The 24233-nt window shown below is 37.6% G+C and overlaps 1 protein-coding gene across 1 annotated transcript in view; it reads left to right on the forward strand.

Moving 5' to 3' along the window:
* Positions 1 to 5354: 5354 nt before the first annotated feature.
* The window catches only part of DUSP11 (dual specificity phosphatase 11 (RNA/RNP complex 1-interacting)), a 23940-nt gene continuing 5061 nt past the window's right edge, over positions 5355 to 24233 (forward strand). The window contains exons 1-7 of the mRNA XM_012658206.1: positions 5355 to 5635; positions 7641 to 7716; positions 11397 to 11528; positions 15804 to 15927; positions 20099 to 20159; positions 22614 to 22660; positions 22929 to 23004. Of these exons, the coding sequence (XP_012513660.1) occupies positions 5394 to 5635; positions 7641 to 7716; positions 11397 to 11528; positions 15804 to 15927; positions 20099 to 20159; positions 22614 to 22660; positions 22929 to 23004 (758 nt within the window). The 5' untranslated portion in view covers positions 5355 to 5393. The remainder of the gene's footprint in view (positions 5636 to 7640; positions 7717 to 11396; positions 11529 to 15803; positions 15928 to 20098; positions 20160 to 22613; positions 22661 to 22928; positions 23005 to 24233) is intronic.

Consider the following 24233-nt stretch of genomic DNA (forward strand, 5'->3'; position numbering starts at 1 on the left):
GTGGCCAGTAGAAAGGTCACTGGTCACTGGTTACTGGTCACTGGTCACTGGTCAGTTGCGATGATCCAAATTTATTTACAGACAACTCCATGGAAACCCCAAGATTCCACCAGATGCTAGTAGGTTTGGTGGGAGAATGATGTCACAAAGCAGGCAGTTTAAAGGTATGAGGTAGCCAGTGTGGAGGTCAGTTTCCCAATCAGAAGAGGGCAGTGGGTGGAGGGAGTGGTAGGAGAGCTGCAACAGCACCTTACTGGCTGAGCTCTGGGAAGGTGAAAGACAGACATGATAGTCCCCGCTGCCCTAGGCTCTTGCGTTGGGGAGGTCATCTCGATGTTCCTCATAGATGTTTGTTCATATAAGTAACTAATAGTTATGTATATTTAGCATATTATGTTTCCTATTATAATGTGTAACATGATACATTTATAATTAGATATTATATGTATGGTTAATTGATACTCTTGGGTAGGAAGGAGAGGGACAAGTAGGTTGAACAGCAACTGTTGTTCTGAAACCATTTCATTGGGTCTGATCCGTGAACTTACTGCAGCTTTTAGGGACCAAAGGAAGGGAGTAAAGAGCTCTTTTTGTAACTTGGTTGAAGAGTAGGGTAAAGTTCGTTGAGTGCACGTTGTAGAAAATGATGTGGTCCAAGGCTCTTCTCTTTAGGTTCTTGAATCCTACCTTCCTGGAGTGGGCTGAGCTGGGCCAGGTTGAACTTGCATCTTCTGCTCTCCCTTTCCCCCTTGATTCTAGGCGTTGTTTCTGGGACAAGCCTTGATCATGCTTCCTTACATTTGTGGATGTTACTTCCTGTCAACTTCCAGAGCAGGGGTCTTTTCAGTGCCGTCATATTCAAAAAATGGACTCTACCTATTAGAAGCAAACACCAGAGAGGTAGAAGACACAGCGGAGTGTAAACTTTTTCAGCCTCTGGTTGCAGTTCTTTTGCCCATAATTTACTCCCTCTGGCTCCTTGGGCCATGCAGACACCCTGCCATCCTTCTCTTTCATATGTGAGAGGCATTCATACTACTTTTCTCTTTCCTCACATTAGAGACTCCATTGTGGCAGTTACTGTGGCCTCCTCCCCCTAGCAAACAGCCACTATGGAATCTTGGACCTGTAGGATTCTCTGTCTGCCATGCTTGGGTGCAAGGTCAGGCAAAATGAAGAGGAGAATGGTTAAGAGAAAGAAGAAGATATTAGTGAAGAATAGGGAGCAGGCAAGGTCATAGTATAGAAAAAAAGAGATTCATGTGGATCTTTTAGTTTCCGTGAGAGACAACAAGGCACACGTTGACCTCATTTTGTATGAACAGAACGGATAATTTAATATTTTTTAAATATAGCTAGGTAGTCCAGAAAGTACTAGAATTCTGTACATTGAAGAGAATAGTCTTAAATATATTTTGCTCATTTTGTTTTATGTCATATTACCTCATTTATGTCATTCATTAGTATGTTTGTAGAATATAGACTTCTTTTAAATGCTCTGGTATTTCTACATTTTTTCTTGTCATTTTTTTTAAGGACTCGAACATTGTAGGACATATTGCATGTTTTTCTGTTGATGATTGTTTACTTTGAAGCACTGTGAACTAATTTGACCTGTTGGATTTGGGGGAGGAAATTAAAGAGGAGTCTGGGAAAAGGCGTTGTGGTGAATTGTACGGTGCACCCAAGCCTAAGGAACAGATGTCTGCAGTCAGCCCAACTTGGCCTGGCTTGCCTTTGTTTTTGTTCCTCTAGTTAAGGCCTTTCTCGCTACCTTCTTTTGTAATTGTGATAAAGTGAGTTAGGGCCGAGTTACTAATGATTTATATGTGATTTATAAGCTGGGTTAGGGGAGGAAATTTGTGGATATACTCATTTTGTTTGGTGGTAAGCTCTTAGAGATGCCTAGCTCAGTCTATCTAGGGACTTTTCTAGTGCCAGTGAGTACATAGTGAGTGATACAAGGTGCCAAGAGCCCACAAGAAGATCAGCTCAGGATGGGACCTCTAAAGATAGATATTGCATTTATAGACCTATTTTTCCCATCTCTTCCAATAATGCTTCAGATTATGAGAGAGGAATTTTTTCAGTGGTTGTGTGTGGGAGGGTAATGTTTTTCTGAGAAGAAATTATGAAAGGTGTGGCAATGTAGAGATGGGCTTAAGCTATATAAAGTTTTCAAGGTTTTCTCTCTTTGATCTCAACTCAATACCTCACATAGCCACTTCTGTGATACTGGTATGTAATGTGAAACTAACAGCACATACTAAGTATCTGCAAGCTAGACCAGTCCCTGTTTTCTCAATGTTTTCATGGAAATCCAGGGAATCCATAACTATTACAGGTTAGGGAGGGTGGTATAAGATGTGCAGGAGTGTGATAGGATCACTTCTAATAGCAATATAATGTTTACATATTAAAATATTCATTTCTAACATTCAATTCTATTTAGACAAATGCTTATTATAGTTTGGTTTTTGGCATTCCCCAGCTTCTATAACTATTTTCTCCGCATAGTTCTGGCCAATTAACTCCAGCTTGCACTCTCACCATCGTCTTAACCTCTAAAATAAATCTCAAATGTACAAGGAAGAACCTGAAGAGTTGTAGACCAAGCCGGGTACTGTGGTGTGTGCCTGTAATCCCAGGACCTCAGGAGGCTGAGGTGGGAGGATTGCTTGAGCCCAGGAGTTCAAGACCAGCCTGGGCAACATAATGACACCCTGTCTCTGAAAAAAATTAAAAATTAAAAAAAAATAAAGGGCTTTGTCTAACACTCTGGAAGTTAGCGTCTTGTCCTACCATGACCTAAAGCCTCATTTTTTATAGTTAGAGTGTAATTTTGTCTCAGAGACCCACTCCCTGAATTTTGTACCCATCAGGATAACTGGAACTTGTTTTGGTGTAACATACTTAGTCCATCTACCCCGAGGCCCTTCCTTGCTCTCTCCATAGTCTATTTTTGATTTTATTAAACACTGGAATCTCTCAAACTGCTACATGGTACCTGGGACCCTACCAGATAATACTAGATTTATTAGTATCAATTACTTAGCTGTTTGTAGTTCCAAATATCCCGTGCTCTTATGTTTTCCATTCCAGAGTACGACACACTTGTGAAAGCATTCTTCTACCTCATGTTGTAGCCACTCCCATCTAATGGCCTACTCTTTTCCAGTTCCCATACTTTCTAGAAACCCTATTCTTCTTAGGTCTGGAGTTTTTTGTGTCAACTATAACTCAGTTTGTTCTCATCCCATATTTGTGTCTTTTAGCAAATTGGAAGTGTAAGATCAACATAGTTTTTCTAGCTTCTGATAGATTTATGTCACATTTTATATCTTGTCATGTCTATAGACATTTGTACCATTTGTACTTTTTGGCAAATGTACATGTACTGGATTTTTTTTCATAAAGTTCTAAAGAATATTTTATAATTTAATGTCAAATTTGAATACGCATAATTGTAAGTTTGCAAATTATGTTATACTAACTTGTATTTTCCTTTTCCAATTAGAAATTTACTAATATTGACACTTTTTTTTTTTTTTTATTGAGACAGAGTCTCACTCTGTTGCCGGAGTAGACTGCCCTGGCATCAGCCTAGCTCACAGAAACCTCAGACTCCTGGGCTCGAGCAATCCTACTGCCTCAGCCTCCTGAGTAGCTGGGACTACAGACATGCACCACCATGCCCGGCTAATTTTTTCTGAATAGATTTTTAGTTGTCCAAATAATTTCTTTCTATTTTTTTAGTAGAGACGGGGTCTCGCTCTTGCTCAGGCTGGTCTCTAACTCCTGACCTTGAGCGATCCACCTGCCTCGGCCTCCCAGAGTGCTAGGATTACAGGTGTGAGCCACCGCGCCTGGCCGACACATTTTTAATTATGTGGAAATTTTCAGAATTGGAAATGCTTGTGGATTTAAGGTCGGAATGTGTCTGTCTCAAAAATTTTGATAAAGGTTGTAGACTTTTTAACCATTCATTCATTTCTTTTTGTTTTTTGTCTGTTTGTTTGTTTTTTTGAGACAGAATCTCGTCTCTTGCATGGACTAGAGTGCCATGGTGTCAGCCTAGCTCACAGGAACCTCAAACTCCTGGCCTCAAGCAATCCTACTGCCTCAGCCTCCCAGGCAGCTGGGACCACAGGCAAGCACCACCACTCTCAGCTAATTTTTTTTTCTATTTTTACTTGCCCAGCTAATGTTTTCTATTTTTAGTGGAGATAGGGTTTTGCTCTTGTTCAGGCTGGTCTCCTACTCCTGAGCTCAAGCAATTCTCCTGCCTCAGCCTCCTAGAGTGCTAGCATTACAGGTGTGAGCCACCACACCTGGCCCCATTCATTGATTTCTTTGATAACTCTGACCTTTCTGATCATCAGTTTACCACGCTCTAAAATGGTTGTGAAGATTCCTAAAAATGTATGTAAGGTACTCTCCTAAATTAAAAACTAAAAAGTATTATAAAAATTATTTTTATAGTGTGCTATCATAATTACTTGCAGTTTAATCTAGAATTTAGTACTCTATTCTGTCTTCAAACCTACTGTAGGTCATGCTTTGCTGTTCCACTTGTAGCAGAAATCAGTTTTTCTAATAGGAACATATCTTCATGTCTGATACTGTGTAGAAACCTTGGACTTGAGCTCCATTTTCAGTAATTTTTCTAACACATAAATACATGCTGTCCACCTTTAGCATGCTACCAGCTACATGATAGGAGCCCAATAAAAACTTGTCTGTAAATGATAATGTATGTTCATAGAATATTTTTGGAGAGTAATTAGACAGTATCTTTCAAAATTTTATGTATCTTTCATTCCAGAAATTGTACTTCTAGGAATTTATATATAGTCATATATATGTATAAGCATGTTCACACTGCAGCACTGTCTGTAACAGAAGATTTAAAAAAAATTTAAAGCAAGTAAAGGTCCATCAATATTGGATTGATTAAATAAATTATGGTAGTTTTAATTATGTTACTTATAAGCAATGAAATGCTTTACAGCTATTTAAAAAATAGAAGGGATGTACATATAAACTGGGAAAATCAGCGTTCCAGATATATTATAGAATATATGCTGTCCTGCTTTTGTATAAAAATAGAGGATATACATATGTGAAAGTAAATATTTACACACGGTGTACAAAATGTGAATGTAAGCACTTGGAACTATCTGGAAGAACACACAAGGAACTGGGGGCAGTGGGACTTAACTTTTTATTCCATGCCCTGCCTCATTTGAATTCTGAAGGGTGCATGTCCGACCTCATCTACCTGTGCTACCTGCAGCCAGCCACGGAGGGCGCTGTAGCTACTAAAGTCCTTTTTACAAATGAAGCGTCTCAAGAAGCCGATGTGGTGACGCCATCACGACGGGCGGTGGCGCATGCGCAGCAGCGAGGCTTTTGGGCACTACGTTGGGTACTGGAAAGGCTCTTTGGTTCCGGGATCTTATTGTGGTACCAAGGACGTCGGACTGGCGCTCTTGGCCGGCTTCGCATTGGGTAGGCGGCATCTTGGTGCCCACATGAGCCAGTGGCATCATGCCCGCAGTGGCTGGGGCCGGGGTCGCGACTTTTCTGGACGCTCCTCAGCCAAGAGGAAGGGCGGAAACCACATCCCCGAAAGGTAATATGCCTTAGTCCGTGGGGATGGTCCTACCAGCTCTCAGCTTCTGGGCCTGAGCTTCATCTGTTGTGATCTCTGCCTGTCACTGTCGCAGCCGCGCGCTTGGTCTGTCCGCCCCTTGCATAGAGGCATAGGTCTTCACAGCGCCGCTGGCAGTAGCTGAAAGGGGCAGTGTCTGTGTTCTGTGATTTCTCCCTGGTCTTTAAAAAGCGAGGTTCTGGCCATGGTCTCGGGTAAAATACGGAAGGACCACTTTAATGCGGGACAGTTAGTGTTGGGGACACTCCTTAATTACCAAAATGGAACCCCTCTGAACTCATGAAGTTATGCTTTGTTGACAGAAAATGTGAGTAATAGTTGGAGTGAATGAACTCACTAGTACCAACCTGAAAAGTTGGAAAGTTGGTTTGTAATGTTTCCAGAAATCACAAGGAGCATACTGTGTTGCTTCCAAACAGGTCTCATTTGAGACATCTTCGTTTATAAGTTCAAATGACTGATTTTGAGACTTTGCTCATACGTGCAGAGAACTGTTTTTACTCCTTGAGACCTTTCTGTCACCATTCGCATACCTCATTAAGTCCCTTGCATTTTATCTCCTGAGTTATCATCTGAATGTGTCGACTTCTCTCCGTGAGCACCCTAATACAGGTCTTGGCTAACGTATTGCAATTGGTTCCTAACTAGTGTCTATATATCTACTCTTTGTTTTCTTCCAGTCCATTCTTTACAACAAGAAATCTTTGTAATAGGTAATTATAAAAAATAGAAATTGAATTGTAAATAGAATATTGCTTATAAGCATTGCTCAAAAACATTTTTTTAAGAATACAAACTCCTTATCATGGCCTATACACTAAGGCTCTCTCCATGGTCAGGAATCCTCTCTGCTTCTCCAGCCCCATCTGTCACCACTCTTGTCCTCACTATCTATGCTTCATATATACAGAATTAACCGTAGTTAATTATCTCTCTTCTTGGTTAATTCTCTCTCTTCTTCTTCTTCTTTTTTTTTGGTGGAGATGGGGGTCTTGCTATGTTGCCTAGGCTGGTTTTGAACTCCTGGCCTCTAGTGAACTTCCAGCCTCGGCTCCCCTCAATGTGCTGAGATTAGTGGTGTGAGCCACTGCACCCAGCGAACCCTTGTTAATTCTAACCCATCATATTTTTCACTGTGACTCCTAGCATTATTTCTTTTTTTTTTGAGACAGAGTCTCACTCTTTTGCCTGGGCTAGAGTGCCGTGGCATCAGCCTAGCTCACAGCAACCTCAAACTCCTGGGCTCAAGCAATCCTTCTGTCTCAGCCTCCCGAGTAGCTGGGACTACAGGCATGCGCCACCATGCCCGGCTAATTTTTTCTATATATTTTTAGTTGTCCGATTAATTTCTTTCTATTTTTAGTAGAGACCTCTTGCTCAGGCTGGTCTCGAACTCCTGAGCTCAAGCAATCCGCCCGCCTCGGCCTCCCAGAGTGCTGGGATTACAGGCGTGAGCCACCGCGCCCGGCCAGACTTTTAGCATTATTATGTGAAGTTCACAGTCCCCTTACTATTAGGTTTTCTCTTAAAATACAAACTTGAATTTCCCTACTGTTCAAATTTGGTGGCATCAGTTGTATGAAGACTAAATAGACTGCGAAGTGAATGAATTGAATTTAAATTATTTCACTGCACATGTATCTATTAATGGTACCTTAGTATTTGGTACTGGGCTAGTTTTTATCAGGGATACAGAAGTCCTGGCCATCTCTGTTTTAGATGTGCCATATTTGTGGAGAACTTTCCACTATTTTGTTGCCTTGTATCTGTTTTCAAGATGGGGAAACAGGAAGAAGGATAGTATAGGTCATTACTGGGTGAGGTTGAATACATGGAGTGGCCAAATGCAAAGCAGAGAGGAGAGGGGATGTACTGTGTGGGCTATGATTCCCATTTTCAGAGAGTCTCATTTTGTGCAGGGAAACAAGGCTAACACAATTTGGCTAACAAAAAATATACTTAATAGGTGGAAAGACTATCTCCCAGTTGGACAGCGGATGCCTGGGACTCGTTTCATTGCTTTCAAAGTTCCTTTGCAAAAGGTAAGCAAGAGTTAATTCAGTATTCTTTCAGAAATCTGAATTCACTATGCAGAACACTGGTTCTCAACCCTATCACACTCCATTTTCCCTTTTTATAGCAGGTGGTTTATGATGTCACCTTTACTATCCCAATGAAATTCATAGGTACATGTAATCTACTTCTATGCATAATTTTAAAGGAACAAAATCAGTATAACACCCTAACTATAATATAAAGAATAAATAAAGTAAAAGTAATTTATAATTAAGTAATATGTATTTAAATATGTAAATGTTTGGACATGACTGCACTAGAAGACATAGGGAAATAGTAATTTGCACCAAAAATGCAAGAACTACAGATGCAGATTGTTCTAAGGTAGGTTATATTGCTTTTGTGGTAGGAGAGTTTCTATCATAGTGAATAGCTCTTAGTAGATTTCCAAACAAAAAAAATACAGTCTTCACTTGGTTGATAAGGTGATTACTATCCTGGAAAATTCAATGTATATTACAATTGGACAAAAAAATCCTTTGTGTTTATCTGTGAATTATAGTTAGGTTGTAAGACTAAGATAAACAGTTTTTTACCTTCATTAGTGTTGACTAGGATATTCAAAAGTCATTTAGATTGTGGGCCACATTCATAGGACTGTTCTGATTTTGGCAAGCTGTCTAGTATCCATGACTCTCGTCCACTAAATGACAGTAAGACCCCTTCCCTCCCATTGTCACAACCAAAAAAGAATGCCTTGGATTATCACGGTCAGGATTTCAGCATGGAAACTCTGAAGATTGTGTTTTTGTTTGAACTAGGAAAAGAATAGGTAGGAAAAGCATTTGATAGACATAAAAATGATGAGAAGAAACAGCGAAGGGCAAATATTGTCTTTTAGATTCCATGTCTCATTAAACTTGCCCAACATGGCAGGGATTAGTATCAGAAATAGCCCGCTTTGGACATGTTCAGAATTGACTTAACTCGTGACTCATAGGTCAAGCTTCCTTATTCGTCTGCTGTGTCAGCTTTTCTGCATCTCTGGACTTAAGAATTAGTCATTTCAGAAAGATAAACACATGGGTTTTATTCACACCCACATCCATCAACACCAAGCATAGTGTTTGACATATAGTAAGTACTTACCAAATGTTTCTTGCATGAATGAATGGATTTCCCACCCACATTTGCAGTTACTGTGAATATACTCCCATACTCCTCCTGCTCTATGCTATTGTCCTAACTCCTCAAGTCTCTATAGCCTCTAAAAGTGGATTCCTGAGCTTTCAGAAGGGTCCCTGCTCAGCCCCTTTTCTGAAAGTACATCAGCAAGAGGAGAGAAACTGAGAAAACTCTTCAATTTCCTTTCCTCTGCCCAGCCACAGATCTTTCCTGTATGATGTCGTCATTAAAGGCTTCTTTTAACTTTGTATACTCAAGTTATTTTATTCAGTGTTGGGATTATTTAAAGCCCAGTAAAGGGGATTATGAAGATGTGTAACTGCTCCCAGGGTAGTCTCTGTATGTGCAATGGAGTTAGTGAGATGAACTATCCTTGTGTAGTGGTGAAATGTGGCATTGGTTTCCTGTGTTTCTTATGGAAGTCACCCAAGGAAAAGCAGCCTCAATACTTGACAGTGACTTCTCAAGCACAGTAGAATATGAAATAGGATATGGTAAGTGTCAAATGCTGTGGTAAGAAATACCTAGGAATTCCATGGAGGGGGAAATAAGACAATTAATCAAGAAAGGCTTTCTAAAGAGTTGATGACATAAATTAGTTGTCTAAGGTGATTGTCCAGCTAGATGGAGTTGATAATTGATCCATCAGTCTAAGTCCTAGCAAGAAACTAACTGGAGAGATTGTGTGCCTTGTAGTTAATTTACTCTTCAAAACTGTTACAATATTATGTGGAAGACTCAACATCATAAATCCGTCCAGTCTTCCTAAATTAATTTATACATTTAACATCATCTCAATAGGAATTTTCTCAGTTAGTCTGATTCTAAAACTCGGAGAAAAATAAACATAAGTATCCAGGAAAATTCTGAAAAAGAAGAAGAGAGTCCTCTAGCCCTACCAGATACTAAGCCATATTGAAAGCGTGTTAGGGTATGAATTTGTACACAGGTTGAAAAAGGTTTCCCACACAAAGATTAAGATATAAAGAAGTAAAAAGTTTATTTACTTTCCCTAGAAAGAAACAGAGACCAAAAAAGAAAGAGAGAAAAGGAAAATGGCACGTCATTGGGAGAAAGCGGGGGAAAATGCTGGCGCTGAGGAAAAGTAGCTCAGGTTTTTAAAGGGTAAAAATGGCTTTTTTTCCCCTTTGCTGCACACTGATAAGGCAGCTGTTTCTAGTTTTTCTCTTTTATTCTTTTCTCTGTGAGGTTGGCTTTATCAGAGTCCTTGGAATCTGGTTCTCAGGAGAGCCGGGGTGGTGAGCTTGCACCCCTGTTGCCCGTTAGGGCTCTTCAAGGTTTTGAAAATGAAACTCTCAAATAAAACAATTTTAATCTTAAAGACGAGTTCAGTCCCAGGTAGTTGATCAAACAAAAGGGCAGTTGTGCTGTGAGTTTTCTCTTCAAAGGGGCTGTGAGTTTATTCCTCTTACTTTCTGTTTGATAGTTTATCTTTCTTTGTTAGCTAGTTTATTAACAAGGCTGTCCTTTCAGTGTTGTTGGAGCACAGGGGATTTTTAGGGCAGCAAAACTATAATGTATCATACTGTAAGGGTGGATACATGTCATTATATATTGATCAAAACCCATAGAAGGTTTCACATACATTAAATTACAACATTCCTGTGCTGACAAAGTAGCAATAGTACTAATATCTCCTGTTGAGTGCTTATCTGTGCTAAGCTCAGAGGATAGATGATTATAATTAATAAATATTTTATAGATGATAAAACAGGGTCAGAAAAGGAAGAGTTAAAATTTGAACTCATTTCTTTCTCTTTTTTCATTGTAAAATATAGGTAACATATGTACTTAGAATGTACAACACAAAGAATGAATCATACATAATGTAAACTGTGGACTTGGCTTGATAATGATTTGTCAAAGTTGGTTCATCAATTTTAAAAAATGGACCACACTGGTAATGGAATGTTAATGATGGGGGAGGCTGTTTAGGGTAGAGGAGGAAAGTACATGTAGGAATTGTCTGTTCTTTTGGCTCAGTTTTGCTGAGATTACTCTAAGAACTAAAGTCTATGAAAAAAAAATGTTGCTGGCACTTGAATAGCCAGGTAGATAAATGGAACAGAGTACAAAGTCCAGAAATAAGCCACATACATAAAATAATATTTAGCAGTAAAAACCATCCTTCATATGTACAGACATTTAAAAAATATTTATAAGCACCTAAATAGGCACTCCACTTGGAGCTTGGTATCTACAGTGGTGAATAAAAACGTGGTCCCTGCTTTCTGGGAGTTTATAGTCTATTTACAGGGAGTTTACGTGTTAGGAGACCAACATGAAACAAACACAGAAATAAATCTGTAGAAGTGAGTTTATTTTTTTCCTTCTGATCACTCTGGAAGAAAGGATTATACTATACTATACATTCCAGGAGAGTGGAAACTTTCCTTTGAATCTCATTGTATGTTAGCATCACAGGGCTTGAATAGATGCATAATACAATATAGAATTTTAAGTACACATTTGCTCTTTCTTATTTTACTTTCTCTGACAGAGTTTTGAAAAGAATCTTGCTCCAGAAGAATGCTTTTCCCCTTTGGATCTTTTTACCAAAATCCAAGAACAAAATCAAGAACTTGGACTGATTATTGATTTAACATATACTCAACGCTATTATAAACCAGAGGTAAATGGAATCCTTAATTGAAAAGAACTTTCTTCATTCTGATACTAAAATAATTTATAGTAATTCAGTAATAGTACAGTAGTTACCATCTTGTGCTAATGTGAAGGCTGGCCTTCTTTCATGGATTATAAGTTTAAAAGGGAACCAAATAGTTTCCTTAATTACATGTTTTTAATGGCTGTTTCAAAATGAAGTTTAAAACATGAATTGAACTGTAATATTTGGCAGTAGGCTCTATGTGTGCTTAAGCGATTCTTCCATATTCTATATTTTGAAAATGAAGTAAACTTGGTAAGACTAATAGCGGCCTGAAGGGAAAGAAAGGAATATCCATTATATCTTTCGCACTTATTTTAAGCAGTTGCCTGAGCATGTATAAACAACATGCAAAAAGACAGTTGTCCTGTAAGTTTTATGATTTTCTTTTCCTATTGTCTGCTGATACAATACAGAGACCTACATAATATGTTAGCCCCATGTGGCATATCTGTGGGAAAGAATTACCCTCCTTCTCACCAGTTCCATGGCTTTTGGAAACAATAACACCTAGCGTTTGTTAATATTTGTATAGCAGTTTGCCATTTAAAAAGTACTTTCACATATAGTAACTTAGTTAATCCTCACAACAATCCTGTGCTGATGAAGTAGCAGTAGTACCGGTATCTCCTATTGAGTGCTCATTCTGTGCTAAGCTTGGAGGCTAGATGAGCACAATTAAATAATTTTACAGATGACAAAACAGGCTCAGAAAAGGAAGAATTAAAACTTGAATTTACATAATATACTTATCATTTTAACCATTTGTAAGTATACAATTCAGTGGCCTTAAATATATTCACAGTGTTGTATGACCATCACCACTGTCCATACCCAAACTTTTTGATCATCCCTGACAAAAATCTCTGTAACTGTTAAACAGTAATTTCCCTTTCTCCTCTTCCTCTATCCCCTGGAATCTTTAGTCGATCTTCTGCCTCTGTGAATTTGCCTGTTCTAGGTACCTCAAACAAGTGGAATCATAAAATATTTGTCTTCTGTCTGGTTTATTTCACTAAGCATGTTTTCAAAGTTCATTATGTTATAGCATATATATCAAAATTTTATCCCTTTTTATGGCTGAGTAATATTACATTGTGTGCATATACTGTTTTGTTTATCCATTCATTTATTGATGGACACTTGGATTGTTTCCACCTTTTGACTATTACGTATAATGCTGCTGTGAACGTTGGCATACAAATATTTGTTTGAATCCTTGCTTTGAATTCTCTTAGATGCATAGCTAGGAGTGGAATTGCTGGATCATATGGTAGCTCTGTGTTTAACCTTATGAGAAACTGCCAAACTTTTTCCGTAGTATGGTCTTCTTGTTTTTAAACTATTATCACATGCTGGAGAGGATGCAGAGAAAAGGGAACTCTTTGATAGGAATACAAATTAGTATAGTCATTATGGAAAATAATACGAAGATTTCTCAAAAACCAAAAATAGAACTATCTCATACAATCCAGTAATCCCACTATTGGGTATTTATCCAAAGGAAAGGAAATCAGTGTATATCAAAGGAATACATATACCCTTACGTTAATTGCAGCACTGTTCACAATAGTAAAGATAGGGAATCAACCTAAGTGTTCATCAGTGGATAAATGGATAAAGAAAATGTATATTTATACAATGAAGTACTATTTGGCCATAAAAAAGAATGAAATCATGTCATTTGCAGCAACATAGGTAGAACTGGAGGTTATTATGTTAAGTGAAATAAGCTAGACACAGACAAATATCGTATAAACTCACTCATATGTGGGAGCCAAAAAATGTTGATCTCAGGGAGGTGAGAGTAGAATAATAGTAACCAGAGGCCAGGAAAGATGTGGGTGTGTTGAGGAGGGGTGAAGGAAGGTTGTTTAACGGCATAAACATACAGTTAGATAGAAGGAATAAGTTCTAATGTTCAATGGTAGAGTAAAGTGGCTATAGTTAACATCAGTGTATTGTGTGTTTCAAAATAGCTAGAAGTGAGGACTTGAAATGTGCTCAACACATAGAAATGATAAATGCTCAGGGTGATGGATATCCCGAATACCCTGACTTGACGTTACGCATTCTACACATGTAACAAACTATTGCATGTACCCTATAAATAAGTACAAATATTATATATCAATTAAAAATAAATAAGTAAACTGTTATCACAAATTTCAAACATATACAGGAGATATAATACTTGTGGGTGTTCATTGTACACCCATGAACTCATTCACATTTAATATTTATCAACTGATTGCTATCGTGTTTCATCTATACCTCTACCTATTTCACCCAATACCATATTATTTTGAAGCAGATCTCAGGTATCATAATTTTATCTGTACATTTTTGGTATATATACTTAAAATACATAACTTTTATTCCTTGATATTGTTTAATATGAAATATATGGGCCAGGCACAGTGGCTTACGCCTGTAATCCCAGCACTCTGGGAGGCTGAGGCGGGAGGATTGCTTGAGCTCAGGAGTTCAAGACCAGCCTGAGCAAGAGCGAGACCCCGTCTCTATTAAAAATAGAAAAATTAGCCAGACATGGTGGCATGTTCCTGTAGTCCCAGCTACTCAGGAGGCTGAGGCAGGAGAATCGCTTGACCCCAGGAGTTTGAGGTTGCTGTGAGCTACGATGACACCCCTGCACTTTACCTGGGGCTACAGACCAAATGTCTGTCTCAAAAAATAAAAAAAAAATCAAATATCTAGTCAGTATTCAAATTTATAGTTATCTCCTAAATGCCATATAAAATTGTCGCTTTGCAATTGGCTGTTAGGTCTCTTAAGTCTTATGAAATCTGTAAGTCTTATTAAATCTATAGGTTCCCCTACATGTTTCTCTCACTTTTTTTTTTCCCCCTTAAATTTTATGTTTTAAAGATTTAAAGCAACTGGGTAGTTTATACTGTTTAGAGTTTGATAATTCCATCTGCATGTGTTGTTAATATATTTTTCAGTTCTTTCATTTCCTGTAAATTGGTAGTTGGACCTAGCTTGATCAGATTCAGGCTTGATTTTTATTTTTTATTTTTTTGGTAAGACAGTTTCATGGGTGATGATATGTTTTTCCATCAGGAGGCTTATAATAACTGGTTGTCTCTTTCTGTGATATTAGCAGTCATTTATGGTTGATGCCTAAATCTATTAATTCATTTGGGGCTTCAAAAAATGGTGAATTCTATCTTTTTATGTACTATGTATATTTCTATAAAGAGAAGTTTTCCCTCATTAACTATTTGGCTGCCCAGTTATACAGGCATGATTATTTTCTTATACTTACCAGTTTTCAAAATGATTCAGTTAACTAATATCCTCCAGTTAAATTAGGTTTAATTAATTTATTTTTTGTATATTATGAATTCCACTGCAGTTGTTATTCTTATTGAGGCACAAATTGAGGCCGTATCTTTGGACAGTTGGAGCTTCTCAGTTTGTCTCCTGAGTCCTTTTGACACAACCCTAGTAATCTTTGACCACTTGTTTTTCTATTTATATGAAAACAAGTTCCAGGCTTATCTTGTACACTTCCTGACCCACCCTGAATTTAGCCATTTTTCTAAGGAGGCTTGGTTCCTTTTAGTGGGAATGGTATTTAGAGGTTATAATCTGAGTGCTAGAGGTGTTCATTGCTACTAGGCTGACATCGTTTCTAGGGTTTTTCTGTGGACAGTACTAGGAAATATCTTTGTTCGTGATGTAAAATAATCATGGGTTCATGCTGATACTTTCCACTTAAACTGAGAACTTCAGGATTTTCACACAGTCTCTTCTGTCTTTTATCTGTATCTATTAATAGTTTGTCCCACCCCAAGAATACCAGTTCTCAATAGTGCCTGGAATTCCCTTTATCTCACAATTCAAACCTAGGCTATTCTGACTCTGTTCTACTTTTCTACTTAAATCACAGCTGCTTTATGAAGGCACTGACCCTAGAAATGTAAAATATTAATAGAGCTATTTATGTAATTTTTAGTTATATATGCATTCATTCACATGGAATTTGCTTTCAGTTTAGTATACCTATTTGACCAGCTGTTCTGTAGTTTTATTGAAAATCAAGTGATACTTCCTGGTTGAAGCAGTTTTGGAAAAAATGACTCTTTTATCAGAATTGCTGACATACTAAGTTTATTATAATCTCTTGGCTTATATTTCTGGCTCCTCTAATTAATCTTTAATTCTTTCCCTACAAATGAAATAATATACATTTTTCATGGTTTTGCTTTATAGGATTTGCCAGAAACTATTCCTTACTTAAAAATTTTTACAGTTGGGCATCAGGTGCCTGATGATGACACTATTTTTAAATTCAAATGTGCTGTTAATGGGTTTTTGAAGGAAAATAAAGATAACGGTGAGTTTTTTTGTTTTGTTTTTTTTTTTATCTGAACTTTGGTGTGCATTTTAAGTGGGATTGGGGACTTTTGGTATTTTTAACAGTTCTGACATTAGGCCTGTTGTATTTGATGATGTAAAGGTGAAGATGTCATATGGTGCTAATAGGGTAAGATGTTTTTTCCTTTTGTTGGTCACAAATTTACCTCACTTTGGAAAGTGATTTTAGTGAGAAATATGAACTGAACTAGCTCACTTGTCTCTTTTTAAAAAATTCAAATGGGAAATATATAATAAAATAAGGATGTTCTTTTGCTTGTATTGGTTAAGAGGTGAGAGGTGGAAAACAAGACTAAAAATCTCAGGATCTTAGAGTTATGTAAAAGAGACAAAAGGCAAAGGTTAGGAGTCAAACAGACCCCTAGAAGCAAAACAAAAAAGAGTGGACCATTGGCATTGACTCTTTGTCATAAGAATTTAAGATGTGTCTGTTGTTTTTCTACTTTGAGTACAGGTCAGGAAGGACACTACCACTTTTTACTCTTCAGACAGGAAGAACTTAAGTCAAAGGCTGGTGATTTCTTTTTCCTGCTTTAAGATCTACCTTACTCTGTTGAAAATAGATCTTGATAGCTTCTGGATTTTAAGGATCCAGTTGCCTTTTTCTAGTATCTACCTACCGGAAAGAACATAATATTTGCCATATTTTAAGACTGAAGAAGCTTTTGTCTTTGGAAAGCAAGTGACACCCACAGGGCAAAGCCTTCATTTTGCCTGCTTTCTAAATTCACCTTGAGGAGTGCACGCTTTATTACATAAATCTGACAGTTAGTGAATATTCCTTTTTAAAAAATATGACAGGAAATGCATTCTATTAAGTGAGGTATCCCAAGAATGGAAAGACAAGCACCACATGTACTCACCATCAAATTGGTATTAACTGATCAACACATAAATGCACATATAAGAATAACATCTATTGGATGTTGGACAGGGGGGAGGGGGGAAGAGAGAGGAAGGGACGGGTATTTGCATACACAAAGAGTGCAATGCGCACCACCCGAAGGATGGACATATTTGAACTTGGGCTTTGGGGGGGGGCAAGGGCAACATACGTAACCTAAACATCTGTACCCCCATAATACACTGAAATAAAAACAAATAAATAAATAAAATAAAAAAATAAAAGAAAATATGACAGGGAATAGTGGAGAAAGAATAGAGACAGAGGTGAGAAGATAGGGGATGGAAGGTGAGAGAGAGAGAGAGAGAGAGACTGCATTGGTAGATTTGAAGACAAATTTTGAAACTATAATTTGGTTGGTCACTCAATGTAGGCACTTGCTTTTAGTTATGTTAAACCTTGTTCACAGATCTTCCCCTGTACTTTAACTTTAAAACTTGAGAGGTTTGGTTTTTGCCTGTGATAACCACATCTACAGAGGAAGAAAATTATATCATTTGTATAAGCTGTAGTCACAGAAATATTACCTCTTAAGATGTGAAGATACAGCTGCCAAGCCTACTTGGATCTTCCAGGCTCTTTTGTGTGAAACTGTTATATGGTGTTTCATCTGTTCTGTAAGGGCTAGGAGGTTCTTAAGAGTAAGTGAGAACACATTTTTAAATCTTAGCTGTTTATGTGTTACACTGTGTGTATTCAGTTGAATAGGCTGAACCCCATGTTGGTCTTCTGCCTGAGTTGTCTTGTGTTACCACCACAGCAGTCTTGGGACCTTGTTTAGGATCAGTTTTGGCTACCTCTGCTAGAAGCTCTTCCCACAGATACCAGGCTCACTGATAAAGAGGACACTATACTCTCCACTCCCTACAACTGGTACAGACTTAGAAGGCAAAAAACACTGAGATCCTTTTAGCTTTATTGTTAGGGCCTGGGGATACAGAAGTGAATAGCAGTCTTTGTTCTTCAGAAACTCACAGTTATCTAGGAAAATAAATATGTAGTACATGTGGTTTAAGACATGTGAGTTAATTATAATAAAGGAATAAATTAAGTGTGGCGAGAATAGAGAAGAGAGATTGAGGAAGGCCTGACTGAGGAGACAGCATCTGAGCTGGGCTAGAGGGAAGAGGATTTTACCAGAATGAGAGGACAGTCCAATTTTGGGGAATAGGTACAAAAAGCACAGCTTGAAGCCATGTAGAGGTGGCCTCTTATGTGACTAGGAGGTAGTGTGAAAGGGCATGGAATTCATATGTTCATTTTCAACAAATATATAACCTTCTGTGTTGAAGGTACTGTTCTAGAAAGTGGGAATAGAACGAAGTCCTTGCCCTTATAAAGATATTCTGGTGGGGGAGAGAAATACATAAGCAAGTAAATATACTGAATATAGATGCTGATAAGTGCTTTGGAGAGGAAAAAACAGGAAAAAGGGGTGAGGGAAGAGGTGGGTGATCAGGGGAGGCGTTGCCATTAAGATGTTGTTCAAGGCTGGACACAGTAGCTCATGCCTGTAATCCTAGCACTTTGGGAGGCTAAGGTGGGAATACTGCTTGAGGCCCGGAGTTCGAGACCAGAGTGAGACTCTGTCTCAAAAAATAAAAATAAAAAATAAGAAGAGATTATTTGAGCAGATCTTAAGGAAGTGAGGAACCAAGCCATTGTATATCTGGGGGAGGAGTGTGCTAAGGCAGAGGGAACAGGAGGTGCAGAGTCCCTGAAGCATGATTGTGCTTGGCACTTTTGAGGAGTGGTAAAGAGGCCAGTGTGGCTGGAGTGGAGTGAGGGTCAGAACAATAGGAAATAGGATCAGAAAGGTCACAGAGGTGGGCAGGAGGGAGATGGATCATATAGGTACTTGTAAGTCATAGTAAGGATCATTGCAGACTTACAGTGCAGTTGGAAAAACATATTGATATCCATTTATAAAGGGTTCTAAACGCCATGCTAAGAGGTTTGAAGATTTTTAAGCAAAGGAGCAACCCAGCCAAGCCTATGTTTTAGAAAGATAACATCTTCAACAACAGAGCAAGACCCGGTCTAAAATTTACCAAAGAAAAGAAAGATGATATTTTCCATATGGAGGATCAATTGAGATAGAAGAGATTCAAGTAGGGAGATGAACTTGTTGTAGTAATACAGGCAGGTGACACCTAGTCACAGACACAGGTTGTGCTAAGATAAAGTACACATTGCTGTTTTTTATTTAATTCCTCGTATAATTTTTTTAAATGATGGACTAAGAAAGGTGATGGTATAATGGGAAAAATCTTAGACTTGATTCTAGTATTTGTTCTGTTTGCCTGCTGTGTAACTTTGGCTTATATCTCCCAGCCTTGCCTTTCCATTGTAAAATATGAATAGGGCTGTTTACCCGAGTACTTCACAGGGCACATAGACCCGTGACGTGTGAGGAGCACCACAGGAGAGAAGGAATGGACGGGAGCGCTTTGGGAACTCAGGAATACTACAGAGATGGTTCTTCTTAGTTCAGTATCAAAAGTGAAGGCATTCCATTAAGAAACAAATTTCATTCTTGTCATAGCCTGTTAGTCCTCACTCTTGTTTTTCTGTAATTAAATCAGTTACTGGGTTGATGTGGTGGCTCACTCCTGTAATCCTAGCACTCTGGGAGACCAAGACAGGAGGATTGCTTGAGCTCAGGAGTTCAAGACCAGCCTCAGCAAGAGTGAGACCCCCCTCTCTACTAAAAATAGAAAAGATTAGCTGATTGTGGTGGTGTGCGCCTGTAGTCCTAGCTACTCGGGAGGCTGAGGCAGGAGAATCGCTTGAGCCCAGGAGTTTGAGGTTGCTGTGAGCTAGGCTGAAACCATGACACTCTAGCCTGGGCAACAGAGCGAGACTCTGTCTTAAAAAAAAAAAAAAAAAGGAAAAAGAAATTAGTCATTGATGAGCCTTCTATATTAAGACAAATGGGTTTGTCTCAATGCAGTTTTAGCTCTTAGTACCTGACCAGGCCTTCTGCAGTTTACATCACTGGGTCCAACTGGGGCTATGCAAAATTTACCGGAGACATTGAGTTTTGGCTTTCCGTTAGATGATTCTTTATAGTATATTCCTAAAAAAGACATTTCTCTTCAGAGTTATTCCTTTTTGGGGAGTAGTAATGTTGTGGTAACTTTTCAATGTTACTCTTTAGAAAAATGTAGAACTTATTTCAGTGTATCTACTTCAGTTATTTAACTCTGTATTTCCTGTTTCGTAGACAAACTTATTGGCGTCCACTGTACTCATGGTTTAAATAGGACTGGCTACCTCATCTGCAGGTAAGTTGCCAACCTCAGAGGCAGACCATTTTTAGGCTGTTTTTGTCTATTTGCAATGGTAATATAAGCTTGTTGCAAAAAATGCAGTTGGTGTAGAAATGTATGGAGTAGAAAGCAGTCATGCACCCCACCCAGAGATTACCAACATTAGTAATTTAGTACATATCTTTTCAGACTTTAAAAATACAGATATAAGCACGTATATGTAATTTAATTGTTAATGCGTGATGGACATGTTTCTATGAAAGTACTTGGAGACTTTATTCTTTTTAAAGGCTGCATAGTTTGTATACTGATGAACATAAAAGAAGATTTTGGTATTATAAAACATCAAAGTAGTGAACATTTCTTTTTTCTCTTTTTTTTTTGAAGCTGCAACAATTGTTTATTGTAAAATTGTTTTTTTTTTTTTGAGACACAGTCTGGCTCTGTTGCCCGGGCTAGAGTGCCATGGCGTCAGCCTAGCTCATAGCAACCTCAAACTCCTAGGCTCAAGCAATCCTCTGCCTCAGCCTGCCGAGTAGCTGGGACTACAGGCATGTACCACCATGCCTGGCTAATTTTTTTTTCTATGTATATTTTTAGTTGTCCAGATAATTTCTTTCTATTTTTAGTAGAAACAGGGTCTTGCTCTTGCTCAGGCTGGTCTCGAACTCCTGACCTTGAGTGATCCTCCCGTCTCGGCCTTCCAGAGTGCTAGGATTACAGGCGTGAGCCACCACGCCTGGCCTGTAAAATTGTTTATGAGAGCAAGCAGTTGAATACCTTTATATCCATTAATAAAGTATTAATCAAATAAATTGTGGCACATCCATGCAATGGAATACAAAGCAGCCATTAAAAGGGATAGATAGTTCTATACACACTGATGTGGTGTAATAGCCAAGATATATTATGTTTGAAAAGTAAATTGTAAAAATAGTATATACTTATATATACTATTTTATAATGATAATTATAAATATAGCATGAACTTTAAGAAAATTTTACTCAAAATTAAAGTCTTTGTATATACTATTTCCAAAATGTAAATACTACATATGGTTTATCAAATGTTGTAGTGTGAACGGTATTTACAAAGTAGTGAACATTTTTTTATGAACATCTTTCAATACATATGCCATTGTCCCAGATATAATTTCACTCAGGAATTTTTGAATCAAATAGTATGTATCCTTACACCTTTTATGGATGTTGTCATACTGTACCAATTTGTGTTTGTTCATTCACCAAGTATTTATTGAGCATCTCTTATGTGTAGGCACTGTGCTGTGTGCTAGCAAAGAGACTTCACCCACCCTTTATGAATCCTAGCAGAGAGGGAATAGATATTAAAGAATCACACGAATGTATGTAGAATCACAACTCTGACGAGTGCTAAGAAAGAGAGGGACTTGGTACAATGAGAATATATAATAGGGAGGATTTGACTTCATCAAGAGGGCTAGAGGTTTCTGTGGGGAGGTTTGAACAAGTATGTCAAGTATGAATAGGTATTAACCAGGTAGGGCCATCGTGGAGGGAATTCTGAACATAAGGAACAGGAACGACCCTACAACAGGAAAACAAAGACTGTGTTGGAGGGACTGGCCAGGGAGGCTCGGCCATGGGGGAAGTATGGCATTAAAATGGGGCTGGAAGTAAGGGCAGGAGTTAAATTATGCAGAACTATGTTTAAGGTTTTAGTCTTAAGAACAATAGAAAACCATTGAACTTTTTTTGTTGGGGTGAGTGTAGGGAACATAATCAAATTTGCATTTTCAACCTGTCATTTTGCTACTGAGTGGAAAATACACTGTATAGGGAAAGAGATAGAAATAAGGAAACAAGTTAGGAGACTTTTGTAGGAATTGAGGCTTAATGGTGGATTGGACCCGGGTGTGGTCATTTTGGTGGAAAAATACAGACATATTCTGGAGACATTTAGCTAATATCATTGTCAGGAGTTGGTGGTGGGTTGAAGATGAGAGTAAGGAAGAAATGACTGACAGTGATGGTGACTGGCCCGTAGTTGGTTACACAGTATTTTTTAGATATAATGTTAATATTTTTCCCAATTTGTCTTCTGATTGTTGCTTTCTGATAAAGGAAGTCTCTTTCTGTTTTTAGCATATAGAGCATTTTGATCAAAAATGACTTAAATTTTATCGAATACCTTTTAACATCTACCAGTTTGGTCCTGTATTTTCTTTCCTTTTCTTTATCATTTAAATTATATTAACATAAATAACTATATTAACAGATTTTCTAAAGTTGGGTCATCCTTGCATTCTTGAAATAAAGTCTTTTTGTAGTCATGGTATATAATTCTTTAATAATTAGTAGATTAGATGTGCTGATATTTTCTTAGGATTTTTATATCTACAGTTGTAAGTGAAATTAGACCTTTTTTGAAAAAACTTGATTTTTTTCTTTTCGTATATATAAATGACCCAAATTATGTTGTTTTGTTAGATATTTGATTGATGTAGAAGGCATGAGGCCAGATGATGCAATTGAATGTAAGTATAAGGGTTGTCACTATTTTTCCTTTTTACAAAAGTTAAAGGTGGAAATGTAGATGAAGTTCTTGAATTTTGAAAAAAAAGTTTGTAATTCATTCATTCTCATATGTGATAGTCTTGCCAAAAGTTTATAAAGAAATGTATGTGGAAATAGTGAGATATAACAGCCTGAATAATTAGTCAGTGAATTTCAGCTTTGATTTGCTTTCTCTGGGAAAGGTTTGCTTTTTGTACAGTTATTGCTAATAATTCATCCACTCCTCAGTATTCAATAGGTGCCGGGGACATTGCTTAGAAAGACAAAACTACATCGAAGACCTTCAGAATGGGCCTATCAGAAAGTAAGTCTTGCATTTTATATGTGACATTTGTGGTTAGGGAGAGCTCTTTTTTTTTTTTTTCAATTTTTAATTATTATGGGTACATAATTGTATGTATTTATAGGGTACATATGATCTTTTTATACAGGCATACAATATGTATTAATCAAATAAGGGTAATTGGGATATCCATCACTTCAAGCATTTATTGTTTCTTTGTGTTGGAAACATTCCATTCCACTCTTTTAGTTATTTTAAAGTATACCATAACTTATTGTAGACTACAGTCACTTTGTTATGCTATCAAATATTGTTTATTCTATCTAACTACATTTTTGTATCCATTAACCATTCTCACTTTATCCCCACTACCCTACCCAGCCTCTGGTAATTATTATTGCATTCTCTGTCTCCATGAGATCAGTTTTAATGTTTTCTCACTCACATATGAGTGAGAACATGTGAGATTTGTCTTTCTATGCCTTGGCTTATTTCATTTAACATAATATTCTTCAGTTCCATCCATGTTCTTGCAAATGACAGGATTTCATTCTTTTTTATGGCTGAATAATATTCCATTGTGTATATGCACCATATTTTCTTTCTCTGTTCATCTGTTGATGGACGCTTAGGTTGATTCCAAATCTTGTCTATTGCGAATAGTGCTTCAATAAACATGGGAGTGCAGATATTTTTTTGATATACTGATTTCCTTTCTTTTGGATGTATACCTAGCAGTGGGATTGCTGGGTCATATGGTAGTTCTATTTTTTGTTTTTGAGGAACCTACATACTGTTCTCCATAGTGGTTGCACTAATTTACATTCCCACTAACAGTGTACAAGGGTTCCCCTTTCTCTACATCCTCGCTAGTATTCATTATTGCCTGTTTTTTTTTTTTTTGATAAAAGCCATTTTAACTGGAGTGAGAGATATCTCATTGTAGTTTTGATTTGTATTGCTCTGATGACTAATGATGAGCATTTTTTCATATACCTGTTTGCTATTCGTGTATCTTTTTTTGAGAAATGTCTATTCAGATCTTTTGTCCATTTTTAATTAGATTATTTGATTTTTTTTCCTGTTGTTTGAGCTCCTTTTATATTCTAGTTATTCAATCTCTTGTCAGATGGGTAGTTTGCAAATATTTTCTCCCATTCCGCGTGTTCTTTCTTCACTTTGTTGATTGTTTCCTTTACTGTGCAGAAGCTTTTTAGCTTGATGTCATCCCGGAGAGATCTCTTTTTATA

The sequence above is a fragment of the Propithecus coquereli genome, unplaced genomic scaffold, assembly GCF_000956105.1.
Source record: "Propithecus coquereli isolate 6110/MARCELLA unplaced genomic scaffold, Pcoq_1.0 Scaffold578, whole genome shotgun sequence".
NCBI lineage: Eukaryota > Metazoa > Chordata > Mammalia > Primates > Indriidae > Propithecus > Propithecus coquereli.